This window comes from Polyodon spathula, chromosome 10 (genome assembly GCF_017654505.1).
Source record: "Polyodon spathula isolate WHYD16114869_AA chromosome 10, ASM1765450v1, whole genome shotgun sequence".
Lineage (NCBI taxonomy): Eukaryota > Metazoa > Chordata > Actinopteri > Acipenseriformes > Polyodontidae > Polyodon > Polyodon spathula.
In genome coordinates this window covers 25,390,722-25,411,406 of record NC_054543.1, presented here as the reverse complement: position 1 = coordinate 25,411,406, position 20,685 = coordinate 25,390,722, and the positions used below count along the sequence as shown (strand labels likewise).

The following is a 20,685-nucleotide window of genomic DNA, read 5'->3' as shown; positions in this document are numbered from 1 at the left end:
CAAGCCCAAGGGAGAATGCCCCTGAGGGACAAGGCTGCCACCAAATCCCCCACAACCGGACTGACCAACGGCAACGAACCATGGCAAGGCTGCACGCAGCACTCCTGGGTGCTATCAACAATGAGACAAGGATTTGCTCTACAATTCCGCATATATCTGCCACCCTTCAAGGGTGTGCTCCCCACCATCGTTGAACTAGCGAGGGTGATACTTTTTCAACAGGAGATCGCCAATCTTCAAAGGAAGAACGCTGTATGCTTGGTAAGTCCAAGCGATGCTCTCAGCGGCTTTTACTCCAAGTACTTCCTGGTGCCCAAAAGAGACGGCGGTTTCAGACCAATTATGGACCTCAGGGACCTCAACTTATTCCTCATTCGATTGTACTGACATGGCGTCATATGTGAAGCTGCTGCACTTGGTGCTGATATTAGCAAGGTCGATGTCGGGCTGTAGACGGCTCTTAAAATGATTCACCGGTGCCGACTCAGTTGGTGCCGGGATTGGGGCCGAGGAGAGTGCTGTCGTGCAGAGTGGTTGGTGCCGAGTCAATTGGCGCCGAGGTCGTTCCGAACTGTAGCGTGGTCGGTGCCAGGCTGTAGATGGCCCCAAAGCTATTCACCGGTACCAAATCAATCAGTGCTGGGATAGACGTCAAGAAGAGCACAGTCGGTGCCGAGAGGTCGGTGCCGAGTTAATCTGTGCCAAGGTCGGTGCCGATGTGTACCGCGGTTGGTGCCGGGCTGTAGACAGCTCCGAAGAGGTTCACCAGTGCAGAATCAATCAGTGCCAGGAACTGAGCCGAGGAGAGCACTGTCGATGCATAGTGGTCGGTGCCGAGTCAATCGGTGCCGATGTCGGTGCTGATGTGTAGTACCGATGTGTAGTGCAGTCGGTGCCAGGCTGTAGACGGCTCCGAAGCTAGTCAACCAGTGCCAGGATCAGCGTCGAGGAGAGCGTTATTGGTGCCGAACAGTTGGTGCCGATGGTCGGTGCCGGGCTGTAGGTGGCACCGAAGATGGTTGCACTGGTGCGGATTCAATCGGGACCAGGTAGGCCCTATTTTTTTTCCGCCTCAAGTTCGGCAGGAAAACCGCAGTCGATGCCGGGGTATGCAGCCAATTCAGTCTGTGGTCGCCGAGGGCAAGAGCAGCCGCGCTAGGAGAGTCCGAGGCTTGAGAGGGGTGCTAGGCACAGCAGTTTTTAAAAAAAAAAAATTTGTGGTAATTATGGCCGATTAAATCGGCATAGGGGACAATGCCACAAGCCCGCAGGGTCTCCTTACAGCACCAGAACAGCTCTCCACACAGTATTTGAAAAACTACATAAAGCCTCGTGCAGTGAAAAGAGAGTAATGGCCGCTTACCAATCTCATAAGAGGGGTCGAAACCAGCTCTAGTAGGTAAACTGATGCGAGAATCAGGTAGGAGCACTGTCAAAAATGCTCGAAAGCGTGTGGATAAAAATTAATTTGATGGTAAAAACCAACAAAGCAGACAATTTCGGTACGAGAAAGCAAAAACAATCTTTGACCTGTCTCAGTGAGATGAGAGAGAAAATGGTGATGTGGTACTGTGAGGACTTCCCTCTTCAACAGGAGGTGGGATGGACTTCCCCCTCACAGCAGGGCCGTGATAGGACAGCTTTTTTATATATGCTCAGTGATTGACGGTCAGAGAGGCTCTTCCCCTTCGGTAATGATTGTCATTCAAATTGAAAGAGAACTTAATTTTCGTATTAACACAGTATTTCATGCGGTTGTTTTGCTATGAGGATTCATTGCAGGTTAATTTTTCATCAATTGTCCATGCTTACCAATGTACACGTTTTGAGGGTGAACATTAAATATAATATATGTTAATAAAGATGATACTTATTGTTTTAATTAATTTTTAAACCTTTAATACACGCTTGTGTTCCATTGCTGGAATGTAGTAATTTACTAATGTTGTTTTGCAACAAACATGATTGCACCTGAAGTATTTGCAGATAAAGTCGAGTCTCAAATAGTCACCAGTCTCCAATAGGCACCAGTGCAACAAATATTCTAAATAAACGCTGGGACGTTTATTTAAAGTTTTACAGAATATATATAGTACAGACTCTATGTGCCGTGGCATAGAGTCTACCAGCCTCTGGAATTCTGCAGAAGGAATGTGGCACCATTCTTCCCCGGGAAAGTCAGTCAACTCACGTCTGGTTGATGGAGGTGGAAAACGCTGTCTCAAGTGTCGTTCCAGAATATCCCATAAATGCTCGATCGGGTTCATATCTGGTGACTGAGAAGGCAATGACATATGGATAACATCAGTGTCATGCTCATCAAACCATTGGGCGACCACACATGCTCTGTGGATGGGGGCATTGTCATCCTGGAAGACATCCTCTCCCCCGGCAGGAAAGAAATGCTACAACATGAGGTGAAGATGATCACTCAGTACCATTAAGTAATGATTAGCATTGAATTTGCCTTCTAAGGGAATGAATGCACCCAAACCTTGCCAGGAAAATGTGTCCCACAAAATTACGGAACCACCAGAACCCTTCACTGTTGGAACCAAGCACTCAGGGCTGTAGAGTTCTTTAGGTTGGGCCACATGTACAAGTCCATTTGTCGAGAAAATGGTGAAGGTTGATTCATCTGACCATATCACATTTCTCCACTGCTCTGTAGTCCATCGCCTGTGCTATTTGCACCACTGGACTCGCAATCGTGCATTGCCAGGTTTGACGAGTGGTTTGTGCACTGTAACCCGACTATGGTATCACACTCTGTGCCATTCTCGGTGGACCGTTATTGATAAAACTGACTGCTCTCGCCCCAGGTTGAAATTTGCAGTCAATTGATCTGCAGTTGCTCGTCTGTTTTGCCTTGCACTTCAAATTAATGCACGGATATCATGATCCTGGAGTATGCGCTTCCACCCACTGTTGCCCTTTGCTGATGATGTCTTTCCCTCGGAGTTCCATGCTGACATCACCTTAGACACCGTTGCTCGTGAAACATGAGGAAGTTGAGCTGTCTTGGTCACTGAAGTTCCTGCCAAACGCGCCCCAACAATCACTCGTCTTTCAAAGTCACTGAAATCTCCTCTTGAAGCTATGCTAGCCATAATTATAGGCACCAAGGCCTGTCCAGCATTTTTATACATGACCCTAAGCATGTTGGGATGTTATTTGGTTAATTAATGCATGATCCCTTGCTTTCAATATACTTGGTGTCCCTCATTTACCCAGGTGTTTCCATTTTTTGTATATATATATATATATAAAATCACGAGACATAATAATTGTTCTTGTTGGAAAACATGAAACAAATAATGATTAGCAGTTTGCTATGCATGTAGACTTATAGAGCTATACTGTTGTTCTTTTCTGAAAATAGACTAATATTGCAGATAGCAGACTGTTTAGATAAAATTGCATGTACTGCTAACAATTGATGGAGAGCCTTTGTGCTTACAAGCTTCTTGCCCAGCATTGACTGCACCCTATAACAGTGCTATAGACCAGAAGGAGCCAGGCTCTAAGACTTTTTGAATGCCCAGCATTGACTGCTGTTGGACCCAAAGGGTCTCAGGGAGAATACAAGATAATGCCACTGGACTCAAAGGATCTCAAGTGAAAAGGAGCAATATGAACAAGGAAGATGACAAAAACCAGATGTGTAGACATTTTGCGGCACCACGGGTCTGAAGAAGAATGCATTGAGTTCAGAGGTCGCCAAACTAGACTACACACACACACACACACACACACACACACGCTACTTTAAATACATATGGTATATAATAACAGAATAATGTGTTGTCCTTTTGCTATTGGTTTAGTGTCAGAGAAAGAGAAGGCGAATCATCTATACAGAAGGGTATTAATGTCATGCAAAAATTGTAAGAACGAGTAATCTGTGTCCTGTACCTGGGACCAGTCTCCCTGCATATTTTAATAAACCTAACAACTGATTGAAGCATTTTCTTGAATCTACTTCTACACTCTTGTTAAGTTATTTCATCAGTTCTAATATAATTATGTCAAATACATCAGATTTACAGCATTTTTCCATGTATTTCTTACCTTTCTTACAAGTTTCTTTGAAGCAGGCTGTGATGTATTTTCTATACATGCTGCCAAAACTTTCTCCGCCCTTTAGACACTAAATGCCCCTCAGTGACCTCACACGAAAAAAAAAAAAAAACAGGAAGTGAACGTCAGTCCCTCTCCTATCCAATGATATGTGTTTCAAGCCTGTACAGTAAAGTGCTCATGTAACGGATTATGTTGTTTTTTTTATTGTGTTTACACGATTGCGATCCTAGAAGCCCACTTCAATATGATCGTGTTAACACAATCCCAGTCCGGGCTAATTACATCCTCCAGCCTATGTAGGGAAAAATAAAACTGATAAACAATATTATTCAAGTCAATATAATGTTTATTTGTATAGCATAGAAAATAATGGACAGAGTTATAGGATCTGGGTACAACAAGATTCAACTGATGTCTAAGAAATACATTCATGCAGTATTATAACTTTGAACACACACCCCTGTAGTGACATCACGTATGACCCATCCTTCCGTGGCACTATCTATTCTGCATAAGCAATACAGCCAAACCTGCACAGAGGCATTCCTTTGCTCATAAAGAGGCCCCTCTTGCATTCCTGGCTAAAGCACCCCACCTATCTCCTCAATTTCCTCTTGCAGAAAAATAACATTGTAAAGGAATAGTTGTTTTAATATATATATATATATATATATATATATATATATATATATATATATATATATATATATATATATACATAGTGTACAAACAAAACATTAGGAACACCTGCTCTTTCCATGAAAAACACTGACGAGGTGAATCCAGGTGAAAGCTATGATCCCTTATTGATGTAACCTGTTAAATCCACTTCAATCAGTGTAGATGAAGGGGAGACAGGTTAAAGAAGGATTTTTAAGCCTTGACACACTTGAAACATGGATTGTCTATGTGTGCCATTCAGAGGGTAAATGGCAAGATAATAGATTTAAATGCCTTTGAACGGGGTATGGTAGTTGGTGTCAGGAGCGCCGCTTTGAGTGTGTTAAGAACTGCAATACTGCTGGGTTTTTCACGCTTAGCAGTTTCCCGTGTGTATCAAGGATGGTCCACCACCCAAAGGACATCCAGCCAATGGCAGGCCAGTGATCAAAAATGGCTCATTGATGAAAGAGGCCAAAGGAGGCTGACACGAATTGTGCAGAGCAACAGACGGGCTACAGTTAGTCAACTGACAGTCCAGTACAACATTGGTGCTGAAAGACCCATAAAAGAATGCTGTACCTTGACATGAATCGGGTATGGCAGCAAACGACCTAACAGAGTTCCAATTCTTTCAGCAAAACACAAGAAACTGCGGTTGCAGTGGGCTAATGAATGAAAAAACTGGACACTGGAGGATTGGAAAAACATTGCCTGTTCTGATGAATCCCGGTTCCTACTGTTTCATGCTGATGGGACGACTAGGGTATGGAGAAAACCACATGAGTACATGCATCTATCATGCCGCGTGTCGACATTGCAGGCTGGTGGTGGTGGTGTGATGGTGTGGGGTGTGTTTACATGGCACAAATTGGGCCCCTTGATAAAAGTGGAGCAATGTTTGAATGCCACAGGATATATGAACATCATTGCCAATCAGGTGCATCCCTTCCTGACAGCAGTGTATCCATCTGCTAACGGATTCTTTCAGCAGGATAATGTCCCATGCAACAAGGCTAGGATTGTCCAGGAATGGTTCCACAAACTTGACAGTGAATTCAGCTTACTGCAGTGGCCTGCCCAGTCACCAGATCTCAATCCAATTGAGCATCTGTGGGATGAGATGGAATGAGCTATTCGGAGTAGAGATCCACTACCAGCCAACCAAAATGACACAACTGTTGGAAGCATTGGAGTCAACATGGGCCAGCATCCCTGTGGAACGCTTTCGACACCTTGTAGAGTCCATGCCCTGACGAATTGAGGCTGTTCTGAGGGCAAAATGGGGGTGCAACTCAATATTAGGAAGGTGTTCCTAATGTTTTGTACACTCAGTGTATATATATATATACACAAAATCATTACAACTAATTCTATGAGAATATAAATATGAACTTGGTCTGGCAGTGCATAAGCAACTGGATTTGACATCTGTTACAAAGGGATGTATTCTCGTTAGAAGCGTGCTTGAATAAGCGTGCTTAGAATGGGAATTATAATATCATACCAATTTAATATTTTCTTTGTACGCTTTAATCAGGGTGAGCAGCCAGTCATTTTCTGTCTAAAGCAGATTCATGATGCCTGTGCTTTTAGCCAATTTTAGCCAAAGATTTTTTTTTTTTTTTTTAATATATTTGAATCCTTTAATTAATGGCACCCCACACTATTTCACAGCCACAGAAGTGATTTGTATGTCATTTAAATGTGTGAAAGATACTGTATGTCCTACATCTGTTAACCCTTGTACCTGAAACACATATAAAAAATGCTACTCTGTAAAAATGAACAAAACAGGCTGACATTGAAGCATAAATAATAATAATAATAATAATTGTTTGTTTTATATTTTTTTTAAACCTAATCTTTGATGTGCAGCAATCTACGAGCCCTCATGTGAAGCTTACAGACTCACAGGGAGCAGGTCAGGTTACTTTTCCATTGACTCAGATGGGAGTGGTCCATTGGGTCCCACCCTGGTCTACTGCAATATGACAGGTAAGCAGTACGTGTAGGATATGTCTGGATGTTGTACTTGTTTAACATAATTGTAGGATAATTCAATTAAACCATCATGTAAAATACAGTGTAATGTACTGGCCACTGCTTTTGCTTCTGTGTGCATCTACTGTACAATGTCTCCCTGCTTGTGAAATAAGTCCATCTCACCTGTCCTGCACTTCCATTAGTTATGTAGAGCTCACAAGTTGTTTTAAAAGAAGTTAAAGCAAACGGAGGCTAGAAAAAAATTGTAGAAGGGGTGGAGGAATTTCACTCTCCAGATATATGAAATTCAAGCATAACTGACTGCCTTGAAATAGGGTATGCATACTGAACTTTCTTTTAAAACAGCACATGTGATACCTATAAAGCAAATGGACATTCCAGACAGGTAAGATGTATCAAATTATTACGCTAGTTATAACCAGGGCCTGTAGTTTTGTCTTTAACAGGTATTTATTGAATGGTATTCAATAAATTCATTCATAATGTGTTGATTTCAATTGAGTACCAATCAATGGCAAATAGTCAGTTTATGGCCTTGGTATGCTAGTGAAAATGTCAGTGCCCTGGATGAGAGGAAAATAATCACCCAATCAGCTTTTAAAACACTCAGTATGGTATTTAACTGCAATTGATTGGTACTCCGTTGGAAATGGACAGCTTTTCTTGTTTTGAATGGATTTATGAAATACTTGCCGATAATACTTCATAAAGACAATAATGTTTATGTGTAACTGATATTCTACACACCCTTTTTCATACACAATCTGGCGATGACAATTCCAAACAGGTAGACATGTCCTAAACAAGTGGTCAAGTAGTACTGAATCAACTACATTTTCTAAAATTTTCCACAAGCCCACCTCAGTGGTCATATTTTAAGCTGGTTACTTTACTTTTGGGGATCACATTGATGGTCTTCCATTCAATTCCTAAGAAACTGTGGAGCTAAAGAATTCAGCAGTCCAATACTCCTTGTCACATTTTTTAAGCTTTCACTACATGGCTGTTCCGTCTTCTGGGAGTAGACTTTACTGTGTTCCAACGCCTGTAAATAGGTTCATTTAACATTAAAAAATCATGCAGTAGCTGTTACTGAAAATAAGAAAGCTGCAGCTCATTAATCAGAGAACTGACATATCTGGATTAAGATCGATAAGGTTTCCAATGGCATTCCCTATGATGTGAGGTAGGCTATATACTGTAGTTTTATGATTGAGGACTTCTTTCTACCCTCAGCTATCTAGAAGAATTGTGAATAGCACAGAGCTATTATAATTTTTTGTCTTTTTGTCTGAATATATTTAATCTATTAAGCAAAATAGATAGATTAGATACATACAAAGTATAAGAAGATGGCCAAACTTGTAATGCCTTCATAAATATAATGACAGTATTAGTCAGATTAAATGTTTGTTTCTGTAAATTACTTAATTTTTACCTCCTGTGAAGTTAAAAATGGGAAGGTGAAAATAAGGTGCAAGCACATTGTGACAGCTAATGTTTGCAGCTCAGGTATCAAATTACCTCACACTTTAACAATGAAAAAATATAACATTAGCTGTAATACATTTAACAATAAATTGTCCCTAATTATCACAGCATTAATAGAGTAAGCCAGAATTAAAACAATGTTGGTTTCTTATGTTTGAGAAGACAGGTGATGGTTTTATGGATAAAAAAACTACTTGTGTCTGTGTCTTTTTAAATCACGGCTTCACATTATTTTGAAACTCTTTCCTGTGCCTATCATTGTAGATGATAAAGTGTGGACTACAATGCACCACAACAACATGGAGCTGACCAGGGTCCAGGGTTCGAGCTTGGAGAAGCCGTATTCCATACAGTTCAACTACAGCACCAGCCGAGAGCAGCTGCAGGCCATGGTGAGCGGGGCGGAACACTGCGAGCAGGAGATCCTCTACCGCTGCAAGAGGTCCCGGCTGCTCAACACGCGCGGTAAGCAGTCCATGATCTTGCCTAGGCTGTCTTTGCTGTTCTGAAAATAAATGTGTAGAGGGTCTGTTCAACTGGTCTAAGCAACAGCAGATCTAAATAAGACAGTTACAATTTTTGTAACAAGGTTATGCAAATCAAATATTAAACAGTGCAAGTCTCTTCAGTACATTTCTGTCTGTACAAATATGTCAAATTGCAAAGAGGGTCCTGCTTACAGATTTAAAGGAGTGTGGTATTTAACCATATAGATCAATTGAATAGGCACTATAAAGTACTACATACTAGGTGAACATATCTATAATCTAAGTACAAAATGAATGGGATGGAAAAAGGAAAGGAAGAAAAGGCTCTTGGGGTTATAGTGGCCTCATCTTCAAATATACCTCACCAAAATGGTGAGGCATTTAAATAAAATCCAGATAGGTTAGATAAGGGTACATTGCCACAAATGTGGATTACAATTCTGGTGAAGTTTTGCTAAAACTGTATAAAGTTAATCCAGTTCACTACTTCAGATGTAGCACAGAGAGTAGGACGAGAGATGGAAGCAGAGTAAAGTTTAGAACAGGAGGTAGGAAGTTATTTTTTACAGTGGTTTTTAAATACTTGTAATGGCCTACCATATTGAGTAGTGGCATCCATAACACATTTAAAAAATTAAATAAATAAAAAAATTACATTCTGTCCTTTAAGAGGGTCAAGGGTGTGTTAAGAAGGGACACGCCTTGATTGGCTGAGCAGCCTTTTCTCATTCCCAAACTTTTCTTCTGTTATGTTCTCCAGGGAAAAACCGACAGTCTTCCTTATTTATGAAAAATGTATATGGATAAGAACCCCAGAGATGAATGCTGTTCACAGTGTCGTTACAGATACGGCAGTGAACAGTTTAAAAAGAGAAATAATGAAAGGCAAGCCGACCTAAGGGAACCACAGAGCGTTATCTTATAGATGCAGCAATCCCCCAAAGCCCGTCCTTCAGCCACTCAGAGAGGGAAAGCCCCCACACCTTCTTTCCCACCTCCCCGTGTCAATACCATGACTGACTGGCTGATCTTACGAGGCTGCTGCCACCTACCTGCAGGACCATGCATAAACAAGATAGACAGTACAGACCTCCCCTGTTACATATTCTCCCCCTCAGAATGGCACCACCGGTGCATTCGAAAATCCTACACCACCATGCCTTCCTGAGAGGAAAATTTGCATTCTGATGCAGTTTCCCTGCTCGGTGGACTACCTGGAAAGTATAAGGATGCAGGGCTAAGTACCATCTCGTGATTCTGGCGTTGTTATCCTTCATCCGGTAAAGAAATGCTAAGGGGGCATGATCTGTTACCAGGGTGAAGTGTCGCCCCAGGAGGTGGTACCAGAGTGACTCGACTGACCATTTTACCGCAAGACACTCCTTCTCGATGGTACTATAATTTTTCTCACACCTCCTGAGACAACACTGCCCCAAGACCTGTCTCTGATGCAAGTTGGTGGTTGGTTAGTATTTCTTTGTGGATACCCACCCGAGAGAAAACCTTCACTAGCTCGTTGACAACCGATTTAGCCAACACAGAGTGGAGAGGAATGGCCTCAGGATAACAAGAGGCATAATCCAGAATGACTAGTTGTATCCTGCCGCACTCGGCTCTAGCGGTCCAACTAAATCCATTCCAATACACTCAAGTGGAGCTTCCACTAGGGGCAATGGCACCAGGGGAGCTCGTGGGACCGCTCTAGGGCTAGCCTTCTGACACTCCCCATAGCGTTCACAAAAATGCCTGACGTCACCATCCAGCCTCAGCCAATAGAACCGTGTCACGAGCCTAGCCTTGGTCTTGTCCCTTCCCAAATGGCCAGACGGGAATAGCGTAAGCCAGCTGCAGCAAATCCTCTTTAAAGGGCTGATGAATGAGCAACTGGTGACCCACTTCCCTAGTCTGTGGTATTTTCTCAACACGGTATAAGAGGTTTCGATTAATTTCAAAGTTAGGGTACTCAGCAGTGCGTCTGGGATTGACCATCCGACCATTAATCACAGCTACTTGGTCAAAGAGCCTGCCCAGCACATCGTCACGCCCTTGCTTGAGTCTGAAGTCACCGGAACAAGCTAAAAAATCAGCTCCCATGGCTTCTAGCTTGGGGTCGGGTCGGACCTGAGTGGAAGCAGCCGACCCAGACCCCTGCGCTGGCTCCGCGGCCTCCCCCCCAGACTCTTCACCAACCACCACCTGAAACTTCTCGGACCCCCTCCATTTCCAGCCCTCATTCTTAGTGACCAGGTGCTCCTGTTTAGTTTTAAGGGGTCTAAATTTACGACATTACCATTCCGGATCACAAAAGGGGAAGAGCTCTCCAATCACTTCCTCTTTCTTAGCCAATAGGGAGGACGGGGCTGTCAGGGCAGTCAACCAATCTTTGAATTGCTCACAGTCCCGTCCCAGAACTACCAGTACTGACAATCGAGGACACAACTCCACTTGTACTCACGTCACCTACTGGCCAATTTCTACATTTGTACTGATCTTGGGATAAGAGCACACTCTGCCCTTGTTCTCAGGCCAGGAGCTCCCACCACCACACTCCATTCAAGGACCTGGCTACCCCTCCCCCCAAGTTCCTTCACCCTCCTTGGGGCCAGTGGTGAAGTGTTGCAGTTCCCAGGCAGCTTAGCAGGCACGGGTTCTGTTGCCTGGTACTGCTCTGCCAGTTGGATTGCCCATTCCAAACTGGCTGGCGCCTGTCATTGCACCCACAAGAGTGGCCCCGGAGCCAAGCACTCCAGAAACCGCTCAACAATGATCACCTCCACCAGCCTGGCAGTGGTGGTCAGCCCAGGCGTAATCCTGAAGGCAGTGTGCGATGGCCCTGGGATGCTCCTCTGCAGCGAAGCTCTCCTCTCGGAATTTGCGGGGCCCTCCGGAGTCGCCCCCACGTGTTGAGGATGGGGTGGGGTAGTCCATCCTCGCTACCAGATCCAAGGCCCACACTACCGCCTGCATCTTCCCCATCAGCTGGGGTAGGAGGCAGCTAGCCCACTGCTCTTGGGCCCACCCAGCAGAGGTCACCAGGGATTCAAGTACCTCCAGGTATGCTTCTGGCCAATGCTCTGCCATCATTTTGGTTGGCCACTGTAGCCATGGGTCTTGCCCCGCAGCTCTTGCGTTCCCTTGAACTGCCACAGCAGATCCATTCTGCTCCCTGATTCTGCATTGCTGTATTTGGGCAGTGCTAATGAATCCTATCTGACACCACGTATGGAAGGGTGGTGAGTAATTCACTTGACACATGGGAGCATGAAAGGTGTATTTGGAAACACCGCACAGGTTTTATTTTCTTTTGGCAATGATTTATTTTAACCCACAGAGGGCGCTGATGTCCATGGCCTGAATACTGCCAAAAGTAAACAGGACCACGCATTTAACAGTTCAGGTACAGAATCCAGTGCACATGCAAGTGCTCAAAATAATAATGAAAACAAAAGGCGAAAGAAAAAGGGAAAATAAAACACAGTAGTAAAACTACAAAATAAAGGTGCTGATCTCCGTCCTGTACTCCCCCTCAGCCTGCTTCCTATACATATATATATGGGGTCTGCCCAAGGTTTCCCCGCTAATATATTCTTTTTATTTTCCTTCAGGTTTATTTATTTTTCCGACTGGTCTCAGTCTAGGAGCCGAGCTCCCGCTAGCTCGTAGTTTGTCTTTTAGGGGCTGACCTGAGGGAACCACAGAGCTTTATCTTATAGTTGCAGCAATCCCACAAAGCCTGCCCTTCAGCCACTCCGAGAGATGGAAAGCCCCTACACCCTCTTTCCCACCTCCCTGTGTCAATGCCTTGACTGACCGGCGTATCTTACGAGGCTGCAGTCAATAAGAGCAGTCTGTTAACCTTTATTATAAACCTTGAAATACTTCATGTTAATTGTCCTTTTATAGCCCCGCTGTTTAAAACCACCATGCAACTGAAGCTCTCAGACACTTGTGTTCAGTTCCGTGGGGGCTGGAATACCAAATCCCTAAACCCATACATAGCTTGTTGTGAGCCAGAGAAATATCTTTAATAAATTAACACTGCTGAATATGGATTACTTGTTAATGGATGAAACAGGCTGTATAACATAAATTGCAATACACTAAAAATTTGATAATCCAAACATCTGTTATCCGAACAGCACCTTTGTAACTTGTCTTGTTCTAGACATTGCTGTTCTCCCCAGTTGTCATAGAAAATGTGATTCTCAGCTCTCTGGTATTTACAGAACAGTGCAGCTCTGTGTGTTATTTATTTATTTAATCATACATTTTAGGAGTTTTTTTGAATGGGAAAATAGTTTGAACAAGTTCACAGTTGATTTGATAATCAAAAAATGTGATTATCCATACAACCCCTCATCCCCAATTAAGTTCACAAAACAGGTTTTATAATACTTTATCAGTGTTTATTTAATATAAAAAATAATGTAAATGTACATACATTTATTTATTTATTTATTTATTTGTAATTAAATGCATCTATTTATTCATTTTTAAAATTAGGCACAAAATATAACATGTTTAACCACTTTATTGACTGACCTCCCCATCCACGGAACTCTGTTCTCGCTGCTCAGCGCCCTCAGGAAGGAGATTTACAACCAAGAATCATTGTATTTCTGTCACAATAACAACAGTTGGTGTCCCTACAAATAGGCTTAGATTTTATTTGATAAAAAAGCAAAGTTAGATTTACATTTTTTTTTTAAACAAAGCACCTTCGTAAACACTCATACAGATCGATCAATCACATGTTTGCATCTCGTAACTGAGCAACTACTGTACTGTGTGCTGAGACACTGACACTGAGCACTAGATGGGATGACAAAAATTCTCTCAGCTGTGTCACCTTGCCGACCATGAAGCTCTGCCTGAAATTGACACCAATGACACAAATAAAATGTTTATTTTAATGTGCATTACATGTGTTACTGTTTACAATAATGTTGGCTGGCTGGCTGGCTAGGAATTATTATCTACAATAATTAATGTACTCACATACACACGTGGTCTTCACTAAAGTCCCAATTTAAAGACAGTACATTTCACTGTAGCCCTCAGGATGAGACAGTTATTTCATTAGATGGGTATTTTCTAGAAGAATCTGCCAGAACTGACAGACGCTGTAACTACTATAGATACTAATGAAAGCAAAACAAATACAAAAGAAAAACAAGAGAAAAGCAGATATTTTCAAGAAAGCTGGGAGTGAATTGATTTTATATTTTTAAACGTTGCACTAACAGTGCTGCTTGTGAAGCATCCACACTATAATTTGATAAAACAGGTGGTTTATTTGCACTGTGCGGGGCCTTATTTTCCCCCATTGGTGCTTGAACCCAGAGCCCTCATGGAATTGTTGCCTGTGCACCTATTATCAGTGATTTAAAGCCTGGTTTTCAAACAAATCAATAGTGTATTGGTATAAGAAAAGTGTTCTTTTAAAAAAGTAATTTCAGCTTTCAATCACTTAAAATATGCTGATGATAATGTAAATAACACCAAGCTATAGACAGGCAGTCCCAAGCTTTAAACGTGTTACTGTTTATAAATAAGAACTCAACTTTATTATGAATATTGTGTTATTATGTTTTAAGCAACATATTACGATAGTGTTCATTATGGTAATTGTTTGTTTATTAGTTTTAAAATGTTTAGTAAAACGTGGCCTATTGTTTGACCTCGTTACTATAACCGGCCTCCTTTGCTAATGACATCTTCAGTCAGGGTCATAACCAAGTAAAAATCTCCACATTTTTGTAAAATGACTTTACACTTGCTTCTAAAGATGCAATGCGTTTCAGTAAATTCAAACAATAAACTTCACATCCCAAGCAGAGGGAGAACATAAACATAAAATACCATTAAGTGGGGTTGGCATTGCAGGGGATATGAAGGGAGGTTTCAGTTCCAATGGAGTGACTGTTTTCTAAGCATTATTTGTGAATGCTTATTTACCATTGTTAGACCCTGTTAGAAAATTGACTTCACTGCATTTTTTAAAAATATTCATCATTTAATCATAAAATCACAATTCACAAGATTAAATACGCTACTATACTGCTCCTGTGCGCTGCCATAATAGGGTCACACGACTGTAATACTGCACGCCGATTGGCTCAGTCGATAGATCACTTTTTGCTAAATTAGAAGCCTGGCAAATAGCGCGTTATGGAAAGAAAATCATTTTAGTTGTATTTAACATGGTGTATATCGTGTTTTGAGGACAAAGGACACTGAACTTCAGAAAGTAGGCACTGTGAAATGAATGATCCTGCTTTTAGCTCAGTTTTGATGCGAATAGCGAATAGCGTATACTGCGTTTTGCATCTAAAGTCTTCATATACAATGGAGGTCAAAATTATGGGGTCACTGTTCACCTTCTAAAATAAAATGCAACAGATGATATGCTTTGCTGGCATTTTATTGCAAACTTTTCTCATCAAAATAACCCCCTTGTTGGCATTCTCACACAACTTTAACATTGTATCTCCACTATTTTTGTCCATTCAGTCCTAATCATCTCCCACATTAAGCAGGTTGCCACTCTTCTTTTTCACTCTCCTGTCAAGATCATCCTATAACAATTTCAATGGTGTTAAGGTCAGACGACTGGAGCAGCCAGCGCAACGATTTCAAAACCTATTGTTCGTCTTTCTGATTCATGCAATTTACATTTAGTCTGACTCTGTGGTCCAGTGGTAAATGAAAATAACATGTAACCACGAGGTCCCTGGTTCAAATCCTAGCTCAGCCATTGACTCATTATGTGACCCTAAGCAAATCACTTAATCTCCTTGTCTTTCAGGTGAGAGGTTGTGAGTGCAGCTGACCCTATTCTCTGTGAGTCACCTTGCATAAAGGTGTTTGCTAAATAAACAAATAATAATAATAATGCATGATGCTGAAAAATGTAATGATATTGTTCCTTTACAAATGTACCTTTTATTTTTACTACAAAATAACTTTAACCCTTTGTGGTCGTATGTCGGACCAGGTTCGACATTACAATTTTTTGACATCATCAATAAGACGTAAAGCACAGGTCTCTAGTCGTTATTTCTCTAGAAAAAAGCTGAGAAAACCTTTCAATGGCCGAGCGTGACCGATAGGAGCTGAATGAATTTGCATGCACTACAGAGATAAACACAAAGGAGATAGCTGCTTCCGCATCCAGCGCTCAAAGAATATCACAGACATTTGCAGAGCTTTTTGAGATGTTATAGTAATAAAATAGTGACATGGATCGCATTATTGAGGAGTTTGGTGATAAAACAAGTGATCAGGAGAGGATTTATCAGTATGCACGTCTATAAAGATGTATGTGAAAAATACAGCGAACAAGGGGTGGGGTTTGGCTGGAGATACTGAGTGCCTTTTAAACCTGTTTTACTCTGAAAAAAATTAATAAACAGCACGTGTAAAATAAACAGCCTGTGTGAAAATTAAATTGGACCTGACATGCCTGACAAGCGCTCAATAAATGGACCACTAAAGGCTAAATCATCACGTTACCATCTCTGTTTTACTGTTGGCACTACACAACATCATGACAATCTCTCGCCCGTTTTTCTTCTCACGTACTGTTTCCTCTTAGAGCTGAAAAGGTCAAACATTGATTCATCTCTCCGTAACACTATTCTCCATTGCTCTTTTGTATTTTTGATGGTTTCCTCATCTACACAAAGGTTTTCGAGTGGCAACTCCCCATTATACCAGATTCTCAAAGACGTCTCTTTACTGTTACCTTTGATATGATGACTTTTGATGTGGAATTGAAATTAGCAGCAAATTGAGTGCTGGTTAGGAAACAAATAGCCTTGGACTTGCGCAGTCTGTAATTTATTTTACTTGTTTTCCTCTTTTTGCCTTTTCATATGGCTGTCCCAGATTTTCACATGGCTCTCTTGTCTCAATTAGTTCTGAAGGTTCTGAAAGCTGTCTGTAGCCTTGTGACTGAGGGGAATGTGCACTCCGTTAAAAGGGGTAATAGTTTCATTGGAGAAACAAAGTAACCTCTTATATATATATATATATTATATATATTATATATATATATATATATATATATATATATATATTATTATGCATCAGAAATCAAACTGGCCTTTCACACAAATATGTCTGTTACATATTGCAGGCGTCCCTATTTTTTTTGTCACATCCTGTGGTATCTAAAAGCACTCACTGATTGCTCTTGGTGGAGAGCTCTTCATAGGAAAATTTTGAGTCAGTTCATAAAACGATTACATTTACTGCCTTTCTATCAAACTGAAATATAAGCATTACATAATTATCAAACCATCGCCAGAGGAGTGATTTGAAAGTTATGGCCATTGCAGGATGTTAATACAATATTAACTCATGATGTATTGATAATCGTGAGATTATTACAAAAGGGGTCAAGTTTAATAAAGACACTGCATTATCAATGTTTAATTTCAACCCAGCTATTAAATCTTATTTTATGTAAATCAATGTGGGCTGGTGTTGCCTTCTCTAATGTCAATAAGTGTGCTTCTTTATTGGATCTTTCATTTGCTGGCTAGACATTAACACCACAAATTATACAGTAGAGAGCAACATGGGTTGGATAAAAACATTTTAAAAAATAAAATAAAAACATGGAAACACTTGATATGTATCACATACTTTTATGTTACTTGAATATCCATCACATTATTGATTTATTTCAACATCATCCCTGATATAGTATTGTGAGAGACTGAGACCGTGGGATGTAAGGAGAGAGTATCAGGAGTGTAGGGTTCCTGATAAAATGTCCTGCTATAAAAAAAAAAGAAAAAAAACCTTCATAGATAAAACTAGACTGCAATGACTACAAAACTCCCATAAACAGCAGGAAGTAGGAAGCTAGCTGACCTGACAGACCAACAGGCAGATATAAAAAGGGAGCCGTGCCCCAAGTAAACATGGGTGTAGGGTAAGGTTGCCACCTGGCCCCATAATTCTGGAACACTTTGGGACGGGACAGGGTTTTTAAGTTGCCCTTAAACTGAAAGCAATAAACATGTGAATTGATCACTAAGCACTTGCTTAATTTATACTGCTTCATAATTATCCGAATCATTATGATAATACAAATCTTACAAAATAAAAAAAAACATCTTGAATAAACATGTGTGTAGGTTTATTCAAGATACTTATTTTTTATTTTGTACAAAATGATATTTCAGTTCTCAATATTTAAAAGATGCTATTTATATCCTATTAATCAGTAATATACAGCCTGAATTTACATTGACTCTCCCAATTAAATAACAACACTGATCCAGTTTTCACACTGTCTGGTGCCAGGAATAGTGAACAGCTGCTCAGTATTAATGATTTCAGTGGGAGAAGGTGATATACTATTAGAAACTATAAAGAAACTTTAAAATATATATTTCTAAAACTATTAATAAAAAAAATATTGATGATGTATTTATTTATTTAATTGGTTAAAAGCTATTATTGTATTGTCATGCTGCCTCAAGATAATTAATCACCAGAATCAACTTAGCAAAGGTTTAGGGCTCAATTCACATGTTGATTTCCTTCGTTTAAAGGCAACTCCAAAATCCTGTTCTGTCTCACAGTGTTCCGGAATTATGGGGCCAGGTGGAAACCCTAGTGTAGGGACCAGCGATTGTCTTGCTGAAGTAACATCTTTTTCACTCCCAATTCCAAGCCAAAAAGAATTGGAAGAACAACTAGAAATAATGTTTGTCAACTACAGGATTCCTAGTGTATATGGAACCAAACAGAAGGACAAAGGAAACAATGTGTGGATCCAGCTGAAAGGAAATGTTGTGTACTTTATCCTGTTGGATTATTATAAACAAGCAGATACTTACCGTCTCCCAAACTGAAGTGCATCGCCTGGGAACGAAGTATGATAAAGGACTGACTGAATACGAAGTATACAAAGGAGCGACTGTGAATACAACAATCTTTTAATTATTATTCTCACTTAAGTGACCCATAGCGTTACCAGGAAGGGATAGGTAAAACTGCAGTGTTTATTTCATTTGAAACTAAGGCCGTTTTGTGAATGGACTGTGTTTTAATCACTCAGCTGTGTACTGGCAGTAAATAAACTGACCTAGCACTCTTTGTTAAGGACAGTGTGCAATAATTGAAAAAGGGATACTGCAGCCACTAGTGATAGAAAGAAACAACACGGTTGTGAATGGTTTATTTAAGTGCAAGTTCAGAAAGCCCAGGTTACAGGGCTGCAGATATCGGTGTCTTCCACAGAGGGCGCGCTTTCCTGGAGAACAAAGAGAAACAGTGAGGCAGCGATAGTAAGGAGGCAAACGCAACCTTTTGTATTTTCCTGGTTGGACAAGAACAGCTTCTTCGAGTCACCTAAATGATCCATACACCAAATATTGGAAACTTATCAGGGCAGCACTTGAAGACCATACCTGTGGCAAAAAAGCCAATCATAAAAGGATTACAACTAAGACCAGGTCCGACATTATAATTTTTCCTTTCCGGTCCAATGTTGGACCCTGCCTGACATCATCAAAAAGACATCAAGCACAGGTTTCTAATCATTCTTTCTCTGAAAAAAGCAGAGAAAACCTTTCAATGGCCGAGTGAGACCGATAGAAACCAAGAGAAGCAAAAATAAATAAATATAAGGAGGCGGATCTGAGCAATACACATAGTCCCTTCACCTTGATTTTTTTGAGGATGCAACATCGATAATGGATAATTGCAAAGCATATGACATGGTTTATTTAGATTTCCAGAAAGCTTTTGACAAAGTCCCACACAAAAGATCAATTCTCAAACTGCAAGCAGTATGGATTCAAGGAAACACATGTACATGGATTAGGGAGTGGTTAACATGTAAAAAACAGAAAGTACTGATTAGAGGAGAAACCTCAGAATGGAATGTGGTAACCAGTGGACTACCACAGGGATCAGTATTAGGTCCTCTGCTATTCCTAATCTACATTAATGATTTAGATTCTGGTATAGTAAGCCAACTTGTTAAATTTGCAGATGACACAAAAATAGGAGGAGTGGCAAAGGTCATTCAAAATGATCTAAACAAGATTCAGAACTGGGCAGACACATGGCAAATGATATTTAATAGAGAAAAGTGTAAGGTACTGCACACAGGAAATAAAAATGTGCATTATAAATATCATATGGCAGATGCTGAAATTGGAGGAGGAATCTATGAAAAATACCTGGGAGTTTTTGTTGACTCAGAAATGTCTTCATCTAGACAATGTGGGGAAGCTATAAAAAAAGGCCAAAAAGTGTTGAATTTAAATCAAGGGAAGTAATGTTAAAACTGTACAATGCATTAGTAAGACCTCATCTTGAATATTGTGTTCAGTTCTGGTCACCTCGCTATAAAAAAAGATATTGCTGCTCTAGAAAGAGTGCAAAGAAGAGCGGGTTGAATTAGCTGAATTATTCCGGGTTTAAAAGGCATGTCATATGCAGACAGGCTAAAAGAATTGAATCTGTTCAGTCTTGAACAAAGAAGACTACACGGCGACCTAATTCAAGCATTCAAAATTCTAAAAGGTATTGACAATGTCGACCCAAGGGACTTTTTCAACCTGAAAAAAGAAACAAGGACCAGGGGTCACAAATGGAGATTAGACAAAGGGGCATTCAGAACAGAAAATAGGAGGCACTTTTTTACACAGAGAATCGTGAGGGTTTGGAATCAACTCCCCAGTAATGTTGTTGAAGCTGACACCCCGGGATCCTTCAAGAAGCTGCTTGATGAGACTCTGGGATCAGTAAGCTACTAACAACCAAATGAGCAAGATGGGCCGAATGGCCTCCTCTCGTTTGTAAACTTTCTTATGTTCTTATGTTCTAGGGTGGATGAAGCAGGCGTCTGGCGATTTTTACTCTGTGGAGAACTCAACTCAGAGCGCTGTGGTACTCGTACTTTGCAGTTTTCAAGTTGTATAATTAA

General features: G+C 40.8%; 1 protein-coding gene across 1 annotated transcript in view; it reads left to right on the top strand.

Annotated features, from left to right (window-relative positions):
* LOC121321430 (contactin-associated protein-like 5) overlaps positions 1-20,685 on the top strand; it is a 354,495-nt gene that overhangs the window by 244,457 nt on the left and 89,353 nt on the right. The window contains exons 12-13 of the mRNA XM_041260374.1: positions 6,622-6,741; positions 8,506-8,706. Of these exons, the coding sequence (XP_041116308.1) occupies positions 6,622-6,741; positions 8,506-8,706 (321 nt within the window). The remainder of the gene's footprint in view (positions 1-6,621; positions 6,742-8,505; positions 8,707-20,685) is intronic.